Raw genomic sequence first — 18,195 nt, forward strand, 5'->3', positions numbered from 1 at the left:
CAAAGTATAAGATACTAATCAGAATTTTTTCCAATAAAAAAATTTAGTTAGAATTAGGAGGTTATGTTTGATTTAGACTAAAGCAAAACCAATTCAGAATGGCTTGGTGTGGGTCACATTCTTACAAATAAATAAAGTGGATTGACAATTAGATATCTAACCTAAATTTTCTGAATAAAGAAAAAAACAGGCGTAGGTACGTATTTACCTTGTCAATGGTGGCTCGTGATTTTACCCCAAATTACAAAACAAAGGAACACTTGCCCAGTACCCAGTACCGGGTGGTCATTGATTAGTCTTTGAACGAAGGAATCGTTCTCTTCTCTTGGCATTTTGATTATTTTAGGATGGCCCACCTTATAAAATTGCCATTTGTCAATATTGTATTGGTTAAATTTGATACATCTCTTTGGAGCCAAAAATAGTAGACATGCCATGCCGTCCCTGCTTCAACCATGTAGAGGTTTCCGTTAGACTCTTTCATGGATCTAGTTGAAGGAGACCATCTGTACTATACAAGTATGCTCTATTTGCAGTAAAACACCCGCAGTATTAGAAAATAAAATCCAATGATGTTTATGAGGATTAAAACTATGATGAGTTCACTTTTTATGGAAAGAAAGTGGTACTGCTCCAAAGCTGGACACTGTTACTGCTGTTTGATCAAACATTACAGTTTACAGAGCGCATGAGTAGCAGAAACAACCGAAAGGAGTTGTAGAACTTCCCCCACTTGTTATTGTTAATCAATTAATAAGAATTCTCAACATGGTACTCAGAATTCTCATGCTCCTCATCTACAATTTTAATCTCAAACCCCAACCAAACTGAGATTTAGGACTTTTCTTTCTGAACCCAAGACTTCTCGTTAGCAGAATTCTTACAAAAACCTTCAAGCCTTTAACAATTATAACACTTACGGTTAATGCTTGTATGTGAGGCATTTGCTTTTGTGCGTGTGTTTATTTTTTTATGTTCGTTGGATTCTTGCTTGTACTTAAGGTAACTTTTAATGCATGGGAGATCTTTATGGGTTTTTTAAATGTTTTATGTCAGCTACACAATGCAAGGAAAGTGACGTTCCCTTCTCTTAAGGCCTGTGAACCCTAATCAGTCTGTCTCCTTGATTCAAGCCAAAGCATGCTCTTGAAATTCACTCCAACCCTAGTGTCAAGCACGTGTGACCTATATTAATGACTTTTTGCTTTTTGGCAGATGGGCTTGTCATTGATGCATCAATTCTACCATTTCTAATATGAGATATCGTTTTTGGGACTTTGTTGATGGTTATAGAAGTAGGTGATGATAATGCTGAGGTTGGTCACGGTTTATTTTATATGGTTGTCTTGTCTGGCATTCTCTTTCAAGGATGACAAAAGGGGGCTTGATCGGATCAAGAGGTTTATATGGTTGCCTTGCCTGTCTCTCGCTGGAGTCGTTTGATAAAATCTCTGTTGCAAAAGGCCCGGATTTCTCGCTTGGCTTTATTGCTGTATTATCTCTACACGATCTCTTTTGTTTTCCTTTCAACTTGACAACAAACATGACGTGCATAATCAAAATCTTCAGGGATACATTGTGCTTAATCTTCACCTTGGGAGGTTTGACTTGTACTTAGTTCTCCGTGTATGAAAGAGAGAGAGGGAGGCATTACAGCACTTGAAACAAATTTCGGGTCCATCTTAATTTTTCATTGCTGAGGGTTCGTGTAATTCATTTGTTGGATTTCCATTTCCGAGGGTGGATCAAAAGAGAGAACATGGATGGATCGATGTAGTAAGAAATGATTTGATGGTTCATAATTTAACAATGGATGTAGCACTGGACAAAACAAAATGGTGGGAACAGGACAATATTTGTGCATTTCAGCTTTGAACAATTTGCAAATTCATTGGCTCAACCTATTCAAATTTCAAAGATAGACATCTTTCTGTTGGACTGGACCCAAAAGTATGTGTAGCATTCCCATCTTTGTCATAGAACACGACACCATCATTGCGATGGATCTGCAAGACCTTTGGAACCAAAATCTGAACTGACCTCCATTGCCATGTAGTCCACATGTTTTGTTTTGTTTTGTAGGGCATTTATCAGAATCAGAATGGTCTATTTGCCCACCTGTTTGGTTTAAATAGGACTAGGAATAGGAATAGGAATCAAAATCGAAATGGCCTGGAATGGATTCTCATTCCCAAGGGAGGGGAATGAGAGTAGGTATATCACTCGAATAGTCATATTTTTTTCCATCCATAAACATTGATTGTTGGTAATTATAGAATTTAATAGGCTTAAAAATGTCTTTTTTTCTCCTGCTAAGATCACATGGATTAACAGTAGTCCATTAGGGGATGAAGCATGATTCTGTCAAACTGATTATTACCGATGAACAAATTCAAGAATAATCAAACAGCATAGATATGCAAAAGAATCACTCTTTCATTAAGAATCTCCAAGGAACACAAACACTCTAGCTTCTAAGCTGACAACTTCATAATCCTGAACCAATGCGAACTCTTTCATTTGCGAGCAGGGAGAATACTTCTAACTCGTTAATTATCACTCGCCAGGTCCTAGTAGTAAACATTTCCCTGCTTGCTCTTGCTGAAATTTTCTTGGCCAGATTTCGATGGATTTGCTTGACCCAGCTGTATAGAACTTCCAACTGGGGTAAGACAGAACTGCTACAACCACAATCTAACAATGAAAAGATCCTCCGTATTGATTAAGTCACATATCTTTAAAGGAATTATATTCTGGAATGCCTACAGACATAATGAAAAAAGGCCTGGCTAATGCCATCATAGAGTTAACAACATGCAATTATCAAACCAAATATTGTTAATAATGCATAGAATAGATGAAGCACACCAAGACACCCATTCTTCAACTTTTGCTGCGAAAGGGTTGAAGAATATCAAAAGAGGAAAACAGAAAAATCATCATTTGAAGCTACCAAACTGTTGTCTGAGGGACGAAAATGAGTCATTTTCAGCCATTCCAGTTGAAGGGGTAAATCCAGATCTACCAAGACCTGACCCTACCCCCATGGCTTTTCCCATGAAAGCTGAAGTTGGTGGTCCCTTTTCCTTCTCGTCAGACCCATCACTGAGGCCTCCTACAATTCCAACATCCACTAGAGATACTTTCTTGGCTGCATATTGGAATGGAAACCCAAGGGAACCAAGGAAACAGAAATCAAGTCAATATGAGAACAAGTTTTCTCCTAATTCCAGTACCATAATAAAAATTTCAAAGATCTTTGGAATTGGTTCTGCATTGAAGATTGGTTGGGGTGAAAGAAACAAATTTCTATTATTTTTTGGATGCGACTTATTCAAAGAGAAAGTTAATTACAGTAAAACATAGGAAGAAGTAGACTTGTTCAAGCAATCAAACCAACATTATGATACCCTAATAATTCCTTACACCCTTGAATTAGCTGCTAAATTTTCATATGATATAATCAATTACCATTTCATGAATGAAAATTTCAGGATTTCACTGTGCATCTCCATTCTCCATCATTTTCTATGTGATGGTAAACATATAATGTTCTTGCAGCACTGCAACCACAAGAGCAACCAAAGGCCCTAACTTTCAAATACGTAGCATATGCACATCCTCACTAAATCCCAAAAACAAACTTCCACATAGAACAAGCACCCACAACTCTATCAATAACTGAGCTCTGTTCCCAACTCTGGAATGAATCCAAGGGAGTATTTGGTTACATCCAATTTGAGGTAGAGAATCAACAAGAAAGAGTTATGCAGTACTATATCAAACACATGTAGCTCCTTCAACGATAATAGATGATTGATTTTCTTCTGTCACCAGGAATGATATGTTTTGATCCATCAGCAAGAATGTCTTGCTACAGATGGTTCACTTTCCTGCATGTCCCTAATCTTACTACCAAATTGCTTTTGATTGATACCTATCACTAAACCTTTGAACTGTAGTTAGCCATTCTTTCCTACTTACTGTGTTTAAGGATTAAAATTAGTGGTTCATAATTCCTTGAGAGCAGCCGAGCTTAGCTAACACCTCACCAGTCTAGTAGTAATTGTGGTAGCAATAAAGACCAATTAATATGTTGTCATTCATATAGGAGATTTGTCTTTTCCATATTTAAGAAGATTATTTCCTTAACTTTTTGGTTCAGATCCTATGAATATCTGGTGTGAAATTTGTGGGTATGCAAAACACTGCCATATTCTGCATGAGACTGGTGAAATCTTGGGTTATAAAGATTTAATAGTGGAAGGAGATTCCAAGACAATGGTATGCTGGTTAAAAAAGAACAATAATGGTTTCTAGGTTTTCATTCACATAATGAAGGAAATAAGACAGCTGGAGCAATTAAGATATAATTTGGCAGATGGACTTGCAAAGAAAGGACCATTATAGGGGTTCTAGGCACTCAGTATTTTTTAACAATATAATAAAATCATTTGCAGTTACAAAAAAAAAAGCACCATCATATTCCTTATCTTTTGAGTTCTTGTTGAGCTATCAGTTTTGGGTCTCTTTTGTTTTTATTGTATTGCTTATGGGGCTTAGTTGTAATGGGCTTACTAGACCAATATTGGAAGAGTTGAGAAGGAGGAGAATCCAGGCCAAAACAAACTTTGACAAGGTGACTGTGAAAGAAGAAATTAAATGGAGACAAAGAGCCAAGGTAACCTGGCTAAGGCTAGGTGATAGAAACTCTCATTTCTTTCACAAAATGGCAAATGCCTGAGTGAGAGTTTCTTCAATCAATAAACTGGAATGGGAGGATAGAGTAGGGGAATCAGTTGCTGAAATCAAATCAGTAGCTACCTCTTTCTATAAGAATCTCTATAAGGAAACCTGGGGCAAGAGGCCTTTTCCTTCATAGCTAGCCTTCAAGCAATTAAGTTCAGATCAGAATCAGTTTCTTGAGAGACCTTTTTCAGAAGAAGAAATCAAGTCAGCAATCTGGAGTTTGGATGGGGACAAATTTCCTGGGCCGGATGGTTTGTCTAACTTATTTTATATCAAATGTTGGAATTTTATTAAGTCTGATTTGTTAAAGGTGTTCCAGGACTTCCATAGAAATGCATCCTTGCATAGAAATCTTAACACTACCTTTATCTCTTTGATCCCAAAAGTAGAAGGGGCTATAAATATTAGGGGATTTTAGGCCCATCAGCCTTTTAAATAGCTTCTACAAGATTCTTGCAAAGTTGCTGGCAGTTAGAATGAAACAGGTGCTAAGTAGTGTAATTTCTACAAATCAGTTTTCCTTTGTTCCGGGGAAACAAATGCTTGATTCAGTCCTGATTGCAAATGAGCTTATTGATTCAAGATTAAGGGAGTGATCTCCGGGCCTGGTTTTAAAGCTGGATATAGAAAAAGCATATGACTATGTAAACCGGAGGTGTCCAGATCAAGTGCTTGAGAAAATGAACTTTGGTCAGAAATGGAGGAATTGGATCAAGGTATGTGTTTCCTCTCCCAAATTCTCAGTGCTGATCAATGGCCAATCTGTGGGGTTTTTTGAAAGTTCGAGGGGTCTTAGACAGGGGGACCCCCTTTCCCCTTTGCTCTTTATTTGTATATCAGAGCTCCTGTCCCAATTTTCCCTTAAGGCAGCAGCCAATGGTTTGTGGGATGGTTTTGCTATTGCTCCGGATGTGGAAAAGGTCGATTAATTGTAGTTTGTTGATAATACTCTCTGTTTCCTTGATGTCTCTTCTGATCAGTTGGAATTATTACTCGGTATACTTTGCTGGTTCGAATAAGTCTCAGGTCTTAAAGTAAAACTTCATAAAAGCAAGATCATCCCAGTGGGCCCCGTACTGGAATCCTATGCAAGACTGATGGCTTGCCAGGGTAAGTACCGAGGCCTTCCATTAGGTGCCAAGTGTTATTCTTCTGCTTTATGGGATCCAGTCATTGAGAGAGTTGGAAAAAAATTGGCCTCTTGGAAGGCAAAATATTTGTCTATAGGAGGGAGAGTGACCCTTATCAAGAGTACACTTGCCAACCTCCCTACCTACTTCATGTCCCTGTTTCCTATGCCATCTAAAATTGCAAAGAAACTTGAGAGGTTGCAGATAGATTTTCTTTGGAGAGGATGGGAAGAAGAGAAGAAAATGCATCTTGTGAATTGGGATCAAGTATGTCTTCCAAAGGCAGAGGGAGGTTAGGCCTAAGAAGGTTGAAGGTGGTAAATTCGGCTTTGTTGAGTAAATGGTATTGGAGGTTTGCTGCAGAAAGATCCTCTTGGTGGAGGTCCTTAATTGCCTCAAAATTTGGGGTGGATTGGGGAAATTGGAAGTCTCGGGATCCGTACCCAACATGGGGTTGTTCGGTTTGGAAAGGGATTATTAAATTTCTTCCTGTGATGTATGAAAGTGTAAGTTTTAAGGTGGGAAATGGGGGCAGACTGAAATTTTGGAAAGACCCCTGGTGTTTGGACAGACCTTTAGCTGAGGCATTTCCCATTCTTTTCCAATGTGCGGTTAACCAAGAAATATCAGTGGCGGAGTCCTATGTGGTTTCTAACAACACAGTGACTTGGAATCCTCAGTTTAGAAGAGATTTGTTCGATTGGGAAATTGATGGAGTGATGCAACTACTGCAAATATTACAGGAGCAGCCGATAGACATCTCTGGTGAAGATGAATGGAGCTGGTCCTGGAGTAGGGATGGCTGTTTCTCAGTCAAATCCCTTACTGTTAAGCTTAGCAATACAGGGGTTACTGAGTTCCCCTGCCAGCAAGTGTGGAAATCGTCTGCTCCCTCGAAGTCTATTTTCCTTGTGTGGACAATGGTGCTGAACAAATGTCTCTCAAGACTCAACCTGGATAGAAGGGGTTTTCAGCTCCCTTCTCTGGTGTGTGGTTTGTGTGGTTTATTGCCTGAGTCCACAGACCATCTGTGTATCCATTGTCCTATCTCTTTGAGAGTCTGGTACCATTTTATAGGAGCTGTTGGTCTTTGTTGGGTCATGCCAAATTCAGTAAAAGATCTTCTGCTTTGCTGGAAATCTCAAGGTCTGAAGAAAAAAGGAAAGTTCATTTGGAGAACTGTTCCTGCGGTTGTGATGTGGGTAATTTGGTCAGAGAGGAACAGAAGAGTCTTCAGCAACAAATCAAAGAGCACGGAAGAGATTGTGCAGCAGGCGGTCAGCAAGCTGATTTCTTGGGTGTCTGTAGCCCCTGATTTTAAAAATTTGAATGTTCCTGAGTTATTTAGATCTGTATCCATTTGGGATCTGTAACATGTCCTGTGTTCTGAGTAGCCACATGTGGTTAGCTCTCCTGTTGTAATGAGTCCTTTCTGAATTAATAAATTTCTTACTTTACCTTTCAAAAAAAAATGTAATAAAATTGAAATTGATTAGGGGGCTTGAAGATCAGTTATATTTTTATAATCTCCTGAACCCTATTTTCTTCTTCCTACTTGCTACTGTTCGGAGTTTCTCACATCTTTTCTGCCATTAAACCTTAGTTAAATATCAATATTTTCAAGTTTGTTTTACTTCTTGGAATCAAAGTAAGGTCCCCCCCCCCCAGTTTTCTCTTCTTGATTACATACTCTTTGATCAATAGTGTGTATGAAAAGATATAATGTTGATCATCCCTGTTAGCTGCCACCTAGTTGGAAAGAGGTTTTAGAGACCGTAGGCTAGTGTTTGGAAGCCCAGGAAGGTCCCTGAAGTTTTCTGCCCAAAACCTAGCTGACTAGAAAAAGAAGACCTTGGTTAAGGGTCAAGGAGGTTGTTTCATGCTGGGAATTAGAGCTTCATAGGTTCTATTTGAAGACTCAATGAGGTCAGCAAACACTGGGAAAGGTTCTGGAGAGCCTGGTAGGAGTTTCTGCAAGTTCTCACTTTTCTCCCAGGTTGTAAAGTTTGTGAAACCCTAGTTTTCTACACTTTGTTGAATGAAGGCCAGTGGTTCTGGGTTTGTTACACCCTATTTCTGTTTACCATTCTAATTGAAGGATTGGATCAATGGAGCAATCTGGAGCTCATCTAAAGCAGTTTATAGAGTCTCAGGTTGGTCCAGCAAGGTGTGTATATAACTTCTTCAATGTTGTGACTACTGCACGACTAGATGGTACAGATTATCTTGAATGGTCTTAGTCTGTACACATCTATGTCTGTAGCAGAGGGAAGTTTTTTTTTTTTTTTGAGAAGTAAAATATCAATTCATTAAAAAAGTCAAAGTACAACCAGAGGCTGTACAAAGGAGGTAGAAGCAACATTCAAACCACTATCCCATTGGGAGATACAAACAGACTTTCAAAATCAAAAAGAGAACTATAGAAAAAACTGTCAACTTTGACAGGCAGTACAGCGAAACTTATGAAGATTGATCCTACACGTGGAGAAGTGGATGCAGGAGAATTACATTGTGATTGGATGACTTGTGAATTCCATGCAACCACATATCAGTTATCCATGGATGGGTTCTACTAAAGAGGTGTGGGATAGTGTATCAAAAACCTACTCTCAAGAGACGAATGTGGCTAGAGCCTATAAGTTGAGGAGTGAAGTTAATGATCTTCAACAGGGGGAACATCCATTGGCTTTATATTACTCTATGTTGAAATCTCTATGGCAGGAGATTAATTTATTGGAGACAGTTGTCTAGGAGAGTAAAAGATGTAGAGACATACAGAAAGCATGTTGAGACAAACAGAGTGTTTTGAGTTCTTAACCAGACTAAACCTGGAATATGATATTACTTGACAGAATATACTTGCAAAGGATAAGGTTACATTATCTCAAGCCTACTCTATGGTCAGTAGTGAGGAGAGCAAGAGGCAAGTATATCTTCAGAATGCTACTATAGATCATTATGCTCATGCTAGGGTAAAAGGGAAGTTAGGACAGGAAGGAAGTAACTTGTGATTACCGTAAGAATACTGGCCGTGTGTCCTCAAACCGCAGATTTAGCCTTAGACAAATAGAGGAATGGGTGTCTAAGTTTCATTTATGGTAATTGATAGTTGAATTAAGATATAAATAGGGCTGATCAAAAAACATTAAGAGATAAATAGGGTTCCAATGCTCCATGTCTTTCAAAAAAAAATGTTTTTCAAGCCCACAACTGTATTTTTCAACATCCTCCATCTAACAATATGGAAAAAAGAAATGCATAGAATGGCAGTTCAAAATTTTAGTTATTTGATCAGAACCAAAATAGAGAGAAGAAAAACTTACGAGCAGAAATATTCAGGTCAATCAGTCCACGACTCAATGAATCTGCCCAAATTCCAGATTTGACCTGAAAAGTATCCTTCTTGGGTACAGGTTTAGATTCTTCTGGTGGCTTTTGGGTCAGATTGTCAAGTTTTCCATCATTGGCGGGATTTACTGTTGATCCAGTAGATTCTTGGCCAGTATGAGAAGTAAATGCACCAAAGAGATCAGATCCATCAAAATTGTTATGGGGCATTGCAGAAAATGGATCAATAGAGTTGGAATTCATTGGTTCCGGTTCGGGAGTTTTGCTTTCTGTTTGTGGGGCTGGACTAGGAGCAGCAAAAAAGTCTATTGTTGAAGGAAATGAAGAGAAAGAAGTCTGAGAAGCAAACAGATCAACACTGGCCTGCATGAACGGTAAGGTGGAAAGCTGTTATACTTGCAAAAATCTTAAACCTTGCATCTTGCAGTTGAAACAATAATCAACAATCAGAAAATAGCAACTAACCAATAAGTTTTATCAGGCAGATTAAATTTTGTTAGGCTATCAAAATGACCAAGAAAATATCATTAAAACTGGTTGAATCATCAAAGCCCATCCGGTTTTCAATGGTTCTACTGGGCTTTGATGCTTCTACCATTTTTTTTTTCAGAAATTTGAAGCCCAGGATTCTAAAAAACTGGAATGGTCTCTGGTTTCTGAGTCTAACGGTCCAACCGTCCGGTCCAGTCTGGGACTTAAAACATTGCTTGAACCCATGACCTCTTATTTACATGTATTGCTTAATTACCATTAATCCATTTCTTTATTTGTGTTAAACAGTTAAATAAGGACTATTTGTTGTATATATTACTTCATTACACATATTTTAGAGAAAATGTGAATTAATAGGCTTGAACCCTGGTCATTTGCTTTAAAAATTAAGGAATTTTCCATCCATCCACCATGTTTAAGAATAATAAAATTTGTAAAAAATATTATATATAGTATTTATATGACACAACATATATACATATATGCCACGTCATCACTGTTCGACCTCCTATTTGACCCTGGTTGAATATTTGATCTGTGCACCTCTCCCTTTTCCGGTTCTATGCCCGGTCCAGTTCTCTGAACATTGAGGAAAACATCTATCCTAGCTGGTCAAGGATTTTCTGATCGAACTGCTATCAAATTGAAGCTATACAATTTCTTGGATAGGAGGTGTAGGTGTGGCTCTAGGAGGCAGGTCACTTGGTGATGATTACAAAATCTTGGGCTTATAAAAAATGATTACAAAATCTTGAGAGCAGGCTTTTGCACAATGCGGCATAGGAAATCCCTTTGAATTCCAGTTTGGCCATTTACAAATAAAAATCTTGTTTCTAAGGGGAGATATAACATATAACGGGTGAAAACAAAGTAGAAGATTCACTTACCTCATTTAACTAACATTTTTTATCTTAAAATGATCAGGACATAGTCTACTAATTTAGTTACTCTTTCCCTAAACAGATAACATACCTTATATTTTTTATTGAAATTTATAAAGTTCAAAAAGATCAAATGAACATTTAATTATGTTGATTAACAGCCACAAGCATTATGGAATACCAATCTCTTTTTGCCAACAACCAAATTACTAAAGTACACCCATCATTTTAAGTCTTGAATGAAATATCACTACAGTGGATATGGCTTTAAATGGAACGGATTGACAAAACAGGACTAATGTGACCAACTCCATGTAGTTGGGATAAGGCATGGATGATGATGATGATGAATGAAATATTACTACAATTTTGAATTTAATAAGAACACAAGGTAGTGTTCTTAATGATAACTCAATTCACTCCCCCTCCCTCTTCAGTTTGGCCTCTAGGCAACACAAGGCAGTGGAGAACATAGAAATAATATATTCCTCAGCATTTTGCATTTTTTATGACCCAAACACACCATGAAATTAAAAAAAGTACTGGTGTGGGACTGGCTAGGGAATTTTATCAAATAGGTAGTCTGGTATGCATGAACTGCTATAGAAAGTAAGAAAACCTGATATAAAAAAGGTTTACAAGATAGGGTTCAGAATGAGGGTGCATAAAAATTTGAGGAATTATGGAAGATAATTTATAGTTGAGGGTTCAAGGGATGGGTTTAGAAGAAGAAATCAAGGTAAATTTCCATATTATTAAACCTCCACAGAAACAAAACTTTTGAAGATCTAAAGAAATAAGAGTGAAAGTTAAAGGGGGTGACTATATTAGGTAGGAATCTCATCACCAGAAATGAAAATTTCTGGATGTTGGGATTCCTAGGAGAGATTTCTCTGTCTAAGGAAAAACAAGAAACTAAGATCATATATGAAAAAAAAAATCAAAACTTATTATAGGACAAGGAGTAAACAAGAAGATCTCTGCCACCCTTATTATTATGAAACTTGAAGCCTAACTAAACAATGACCAACAAGTCACTTGTAATGACCAGGATCCATCCCACCCTGCCTTAACTTACCAAAGAAATAAAAAGGGATTATGTATGATCCTTATCAAGTACTATAACATTTTGTTTATTCTTAAAAGAGATGAAGATCAAAACAATTTAGCATGTTCTTAGCCTTCTTTTTCTTAGTGTACTGGGTTTGATAATACTAAACTGCATACCTTGAAAAGAGGTTTAAAACATGTAGATGAACATTACTGGATAATAGTTATAAAAAAATCATCATCATCATCATCATCCATGCCTTATCCCAACTATATGGGGAGATAAAAAAATATAAAACAAAATATTTAGGTTGAACTCCAAACCTAATGCGCGTCTCATAAACAAGACAGAGATGTGGGGACAACAGAGAAATTCCGACCTGTTTTTGAGGGACCACCCCTGCTTCTGCATGAGGTGATGTAGACACGAAAGTTGCATCTGCAAACAGATCAACATCTTCTGTGTTACTGCTATTAACAGTACTTGCTTCTGTTGGAAAAGGAGTTGGTGCATCTGTGAGGTCAATTAAACTGTCACCAAACAAATCCACCTGCTTAACACTTGCAGCAGCTGACCCTGTCACATGAAGCAATGATATCTGAATAAATGAACATTGGAGTCATAACTATGATAAACCTTCTTGACATAAAGTATTCTAAAATGTTACAAAAGATGCCAAATTAAATCATTACTTTATAATATTCAGATGCCTCAGTAAGTGTGAAAAAGAACCCGATATGCCAAAATAACATTTACATACGTAATAATCATCAATGCAGGCATGCATGTATAAATACATACAGACATGACATTGAAAATGCCCTTCCCTGCAGCATAAAAGAAATGAAATGGATTTATAACTTATTTGGCCAAAACACTTGATCATAAAGACCTTTTTATGGAAGGGGATTCAAGAGTAGTGAGAGTTGTTTAATAATAATAAAATTAATCCTTGTGTCATACAGAAAGAGAAATACAACATCTGACTGGGAAGCTAAAACTTACATTCAAGTGGACACTAAGATCAGTAAATAACTTAGAAAATGCACTAGCTAAAATAGAAGGAAGGGAAAGTTTAGGGAGTCATGTAAACTAAATGATTGTAATTTGTGTTTAGGTACCTGATACTAGACTAAAATTCTAAGTGGGGCCCTTGGAATTATAGGCATACAGAATGAGAAATAGAGCATCTGACTAGGAAGCTGAGACTTGCATTCAAGTGGACAGTAAGATCAGAAAATAGCTTTCCAAATGTACTAGCTAGGCAAGGAATAAATAGAAGGAAAGGCAATTTTTGGGAAGTCTGCAAAATGAACAATTGTTATTTGGGTTTAGGTAGCTGATGCTAGACTAAAGTTCTAAGGGGGTTCTTGGCACATCTTGTACTATAGCTGATTCTTTTTCTAAATTAATAAAGATTACCATTACCAATCAAAAAGTTAATCTGGCATTGCCTTTATGATTTCGGTAGTAATGGAATAATTGACTAACAGACCTACAAGGACATCTAAACAGTTTCCACATATGTGATATATATCAACTGCAAATAATATCAATGAAGTAGCGCATTTTAAGTCCTTTGGCTTGCTATGAAAACATCCTAAAGCTTTTCATGCTTAGACAGGCATTTGGTGTGTTAATATTGGATATGATAAATACATATATGCAAAACAATATCAAATGTTGATCCAAAAGTTAAAGAAAATAATAATTGGATAATTCTGAACACCAGTCAAATACTTGGGCAGTTCTGGACACCACTAAAAAAATGCTTACCAGTGGTAGAGGTCCCCCGGGGATCAAAATCATCAAAATCATCATCGGTATTACTCAAAGGTGCATTTAAGCTTTCGGAGTGGAGAGCATCATAACCCGAGCTTGGAGTACTGGACGATGAAGCAACTCTGTCCCTAGTACATAATCAACAGGCCAGAATCAGAAAAAGGATAGCTGCTGGCATAGAAACTTATACAAAATAACCTTTCATTAACCCTTGCATACAGTACATGAAAATACACTTTCCTAATATCACAACATGGTAAGAGAAACACCAAGTGAATAACCCATCAACCTAACAAAAGATGGCCTCTGGCTCTGGTAGAACTTAGAAGTCATCTGCAATTCTGGCTTTTACAAACTAACCAGTAATGGAAGACTAATAACATCTATTTGTAAGCAAGGGACCTCAAGGGAACATTTATTTTGGGCTGCTTTGTAATTTTAGTTCTGGTTAATTCTGGTCAATTCTGCTTTAGTTTGATGTAATATTTGTTAGAAGAGGTAACAACTCGTGCCTCCTCTTGGATCTACTGTATTGCCTCATATTTCTGTTTTAATAAATTATATTCATTCATCAAAAAAAAAAAAAAAGACTAATAACATCTTAAACTGTAATATAGAAAAGTTATAACACAAAGTAACCCATCCACCCTCCCTTCCCCTATTCATAGACACAGTGTTCAGGCATGATGTAATACACAAAATTCAAAACATTCTGTTGCAGAATTGCCAAAATAAAATTATCCACTGAAAGAAAAAAAAAAAAGAGAACCATTTTTTTTATCTTGGATAGTCATAGTTCCAATGAGTGCAGGAACAAGCTAACATTCCAGGTCCAATCTACAAACAATATAAATAGGAAAGTAGCTATATTCTCTTTGGTGAATGACAAGTAACAAGTAATCGAAAAATAAAAAAGAGTAGAAAATGCTTTGCATTGCCTCAGAGATGGAATCCATAACCAATAGATGTTCTAGAGATCTCCCAAACTAAATGAAAAAAAAAATGATGCCATTCACAACTGCAAAAATATGCAAGCTTTACCGTTTTCCATGACTGAGAAATTTGCAATATTTAAAAGCAAGGTGAATAATATACAAAATGTGTTGGGATAATTTTAACTTGTTCATGCAATGTAACTGCACATGCACAGACCTGCCATAATTTGTAGATCCCTTCCTAAAATTGTTCCCATCGTCCTCTGTAGTGGTGCCTCTATGTGGCTTATCACGACTATCATTGTCAAACTCTTCTTCTCCAAGCCGACCTCTGTCTTTATAACTGTCCTTGAACATTTCCCCTTCTTTTCTGCCACTTAGGCCTCCATACCGGTCATTATACTGGAAACTGCTGCTACTATATGAGGTTGCACTTGATTTATATGTCATTCCAGATGATGAAAGCCCAATGTACCTAAAGACGATGGCAATATCATTTTTCATACTGACTCCAAGCTCAAGAAAAGAGCACATACAAGTTCAACCAAAAGAAATAATACCAATAGGAAAAGCATCAACTTACTTATCACGATTTGCAGCAGCTTTATTTCTAACTTCTTGTATTTTATCCTTGTTATTCAACAGGACCACAATGCTTTCAGCCTTCTTTCTTACATTAATTCCCATATCCTTGCCATTAGGCTCAACATATTCAAAACCTGACAGAGACTTTAAAAAAAAGTAAAATAGCAGAATTATCAGAACATTTATAGGAAACTGGTTATCAATTATAAGTGGAATATGTAAGAATTACAAATATAAAAGACCCCATACTGAGATTTGAAAGGTATGCTCAATTATGTCATCAACAGCACGCTCAGATCCATGAGACACCAAATACTCTATAACTGTCAATGCCTGATTAAGGGAGATGCCATCAGCAATGCAAGACAGATAAAGTAAGGACGTTGGGAAAAATGAAATAGAAATTCAAAATTGTGTCATACGATCAAGTTGAAAATGAAAATCATGTATATTAAATATAAGTGTTACCTTGTAGACATGACGCCAATTTCGACCAGTATCAGTTAACCTTGTCCACAACACATTCATAACCATTTGGCATTCAGTGCTGCATGATGACAAAATCGTTTATATACAAGGTAAAATCTTCCATTTCAAGGAACAGCCAGAGGTAAAGACAGATTTAGCAAATGAATACGACCAAGAGAGATTATTTTGACTTACAATTTTTTGGTGGCATGTGCTATCTCTGCCAGGTCAGATCCATGAGGACCCCAAGGCTCATTGCTTGTTGCATCTAGAACCTGCCATGGATAACATAAAGATGCCATACCAGAAATAGAAGTGATGTACAAAAATGAGAAAGGAAAACAGTACACCTATACCAGTCCAGTGAGCATATTTCACAGTAATGAATTAAGAATCATATCTCAGAATTTGAAAACAAAAAGAAAAGGTCCTCAGAAGATAGCCTTTTATGTATTAATATTTCTATTAATTGAACCATGATTTTTGCTTCTCTTTCCAATTTTTTTTATTGATTAATAAAGTGATTTGTTACTTAAGTGTAAACCTCCTATCCATATTCACTATGGAAGTTTAACCTTATCACAAACTTGAGTGAAGCAAGCTCAATGAAGGAAATATCATGCACATTGAATCTCGCTGAATGTATGGGCCAACTTAGATGCACGGAACTAGATAATATTAATATCCATGACATACATTGACTACCAAGTTCCAACCAACATGATATGTAACACATACAGGCGCCATGTTACAATATCCACATAACCTAATCAGTGCTTTAAAAACTAGAGCCTGGGGCACAAGGTAGGCGGGGGGTCCTAAATAAGTGAAGCGCCACTTCTGGAGGAAAAAAAATCAAAAGAAGGTTTTAATGTACAAGAACAGGCAAATCTAAATTCTAGAAGAACATCCACCTGGCAAACGTGCCGGGGGGGGGGGGGGGTCATTGAGCTAAGAAGATGCCATGCTATCAACTGCACCCATCCCCTTCTGAGTAGTAAAAGAATATTTACGTATTTAACAAACAAGTCACAAAGCGTCCACAAAATGCTGGTATAATCACTTAAAGGAAGGAAAAAGAATAAACTCTTCAAGGTAGTAGTTTAAAAAGATCCAAGGAAAAGCAGTAAGATAACCCTTCCACTGAGTAAGCTAGACATTCAATTACCACAGATCTTTTCCACAACTTAAATTTATAATCGATGTCAACTTTTTTTCCGCAGGGATAGTTAAACCTTAAAAGCAAGAAAACTCCCTCGGGCATAAACAATTAACCAGAACTCAATTAGGTGATAGATTCTTACCTTCTGTTCGATCTCAGGAACTTTTAGGACTTTCATGTTTACCTCCCTCTTTCTGCAGAGTCCGAAACAAAAAAAAAAAGGATTATTGTTTTTTCTATTTATATTCAAACAACAGATCGGCTCTAAGAGAAACACAGAAATGTTTCAGGGGCTCACATTTCCCGGACGGTTTGATCTAGGACCTTCATGAAATCCATGGCTGAATCTGCAAAAGAAAAAAAAATGCTGAAAAATGTGAAATTTACTCGTCCTATAGGAGAAATCGCCTAGATCTGATTGGTTTCAATGGAGAAATTGGTAAACTTGATTAAAAAAGAGCAGTACCTTCAACTCCACTAGTAGATCCAGGGGAAGGAAACTGGTAATATTTCAGTTATTGTGAATTGCAGGGAGAGACGTAGAATAGATGGCTTCGGAATTTAAGAGTTCATAGTCGACACTCGAGTGCTTCAGCCTTCAGTAATCTCCTTTACGCGTGTAAGTTAAAGTAAATCAAGATATTAAGTTATTAGTTTCACCAAAAAATGAAAAAAAGATATTAAGTATTTAAGTTATTAACCACCGGGAAAAATGAAGAAAAGTGATATTTACCGTTGACACCCTGTATTTTATGCTTCATTTGTATGGATACGATTTGGGCGGATTCGGCCTGAAATTTTAAACTTGTCCTCATTCGTTTTGCGTTACCTGGATAAATGCATTTTTTCGGGCGATGGAGAGCATTGCCCCGAGAACTTACAAATACAGTGTTTGTTTGCATTAGGACTGTTCATAAGAAGGCCCAACCCGACCAAATCGATCAACCCGGATTGACCCAACCCGAGTCGGCCAGATTTTCATCAGTACGGGTTGGTTTCGTTTTTCATACAAGAAAACCGAAATGACCCGAACTGAATCAACTTAGTTCCTAGTTCAAATATGAAGTTCCAAAGCCCATTAGGCCACCTAGTTTTTGAATGGTTGCAAGAAACTTTGGATTAGTGAATAGCGATTAATGAACAACTTTTGTGATTAACTTTTCATTTAAATTTTATCATAGGAGATGACTGAAATGATGTTCAATTTATGATTATTTTTTAAATTAGCAAGATTTTATCACAGGGATAAACTTAGAACCGAAACCGACCCAAACCGACTAGATCGGTTTTGCTTAACACTGGGTCGGTTTCGGTTTCTATGTCAGGTAACCTGACCAGGTCGGATCGGTTGGAAAAACCGCAGTAAACCAACCCAACCTGACCCGTGAACAGCCCTAGTTTGGATGAATAGTTACCCAAATAAGGCAGGATAAGAGGGTAAAGATAAACAATTTGTTCACCCTCTATGGAAATATTGGTTTTTCGAATAACTAATACTCTCCAGAAAAATTATTTTTCATGGGCCCATTATAGCGGTGTTCAAACATGGGATTCTTCCATTCCATGAGACCCATTGATTTACCCGCCCATTACTGCAAAATCATGATTTTCA

The 18,195-nt window shown here is 37.1% G+C and overlaps 1 protein-coding gene across 2 annotated transcripts; it reads right to left on the minus strand.

The window, feature by feature from the left end:
- Positions 1-2,418: 2,418 nt before the first annotated feature.
- LOC148847037 (clathrin interactor EPSIN 1-like) lies at positions 2,419-17,461 on the minus strand. Of its 2 annotated transcripts, XM_088949126.1 has the most exons (13): positions 17,317-17,461; positions 17,050-17,192; positions 16,882-16,930; positions 16,726-16,777; positions 15,617-15,696; positions 15,422-15,500; positions 15,203-15,286; positions 14,952-15,097; positions 14,586-14,843; positions 13,428-13,561; positions 12,031-12,227; positions 9,203-9,590; positions 2,696-3,151 (listed from the first exon to the last, which is right to left on the minus strand). In XM_088949126.1, the coding sequence occupies exons 3-13, from the start codon at positions 16,920-16,922 to the stop codon at positions 2,940-2,942; spliced, it is 1,671 nt and encodes a 556-aa protein (XP_088805252.1). In that variant the 5' UTR covers positions 16,923-16,930; positions 17,050-17,192; positions 17,317-17,461; the 3' UTR covers positions 2,696-2,939. The 2 variants fall into 2 exon arrangements, with proteins under 2 accessions (XP_088805253.1, XP_088805252.1); XM_088949127.1 differs by lacking the exons at positions 2,696-3,151; positions 17,317-17,461 and adding an exon at positions 2,419-2,678.
- Between the last annotated feature and the right edge of the window lie 734 nt (positions 17,462-18,195).

The sequence above is a fragment of the Nelumbo lutea genome, chromosome 6 (assembly GCF_056320005.1).
Source record: "Nelumbo lutea isolate HS-2025 chromosome 6, American lotus-T2T, whole genome shotgun sequence".
In the NCBI taxonomy this organism is placed as follows: Eukaryota; Viridiplantae; Streptophyta; class Magnoliopsida; order Proteales; family Nelumbonaceae; genus Nelumbo; species Nelumbo lutea.

Excerpts from the sequence above, each read along its gene's own strand:
- LOC148847037 (XM_088949126.1), bottom strand. The coding sequence starts at position 16,922 with ATGGATTTCATGAAGGTCCTAGATCAAACCGTCCGGGAAAT. Across the intron at positions 13,562-14,585 it reads GGATCTACAAATTATGGCAG|GGACAGAGTTGCTTCATCGT; the intron begins GTCTGTGCATGT and ends ATTATGTACTAG. Across the intron at positions 3,152-9,202 it reads TGACCTGAATATTTCTGCTC|CCAAGAAAGTATCTCTAGTG; the intron begins GTAAGTTTTTCT and ends TCCAATATGCAG.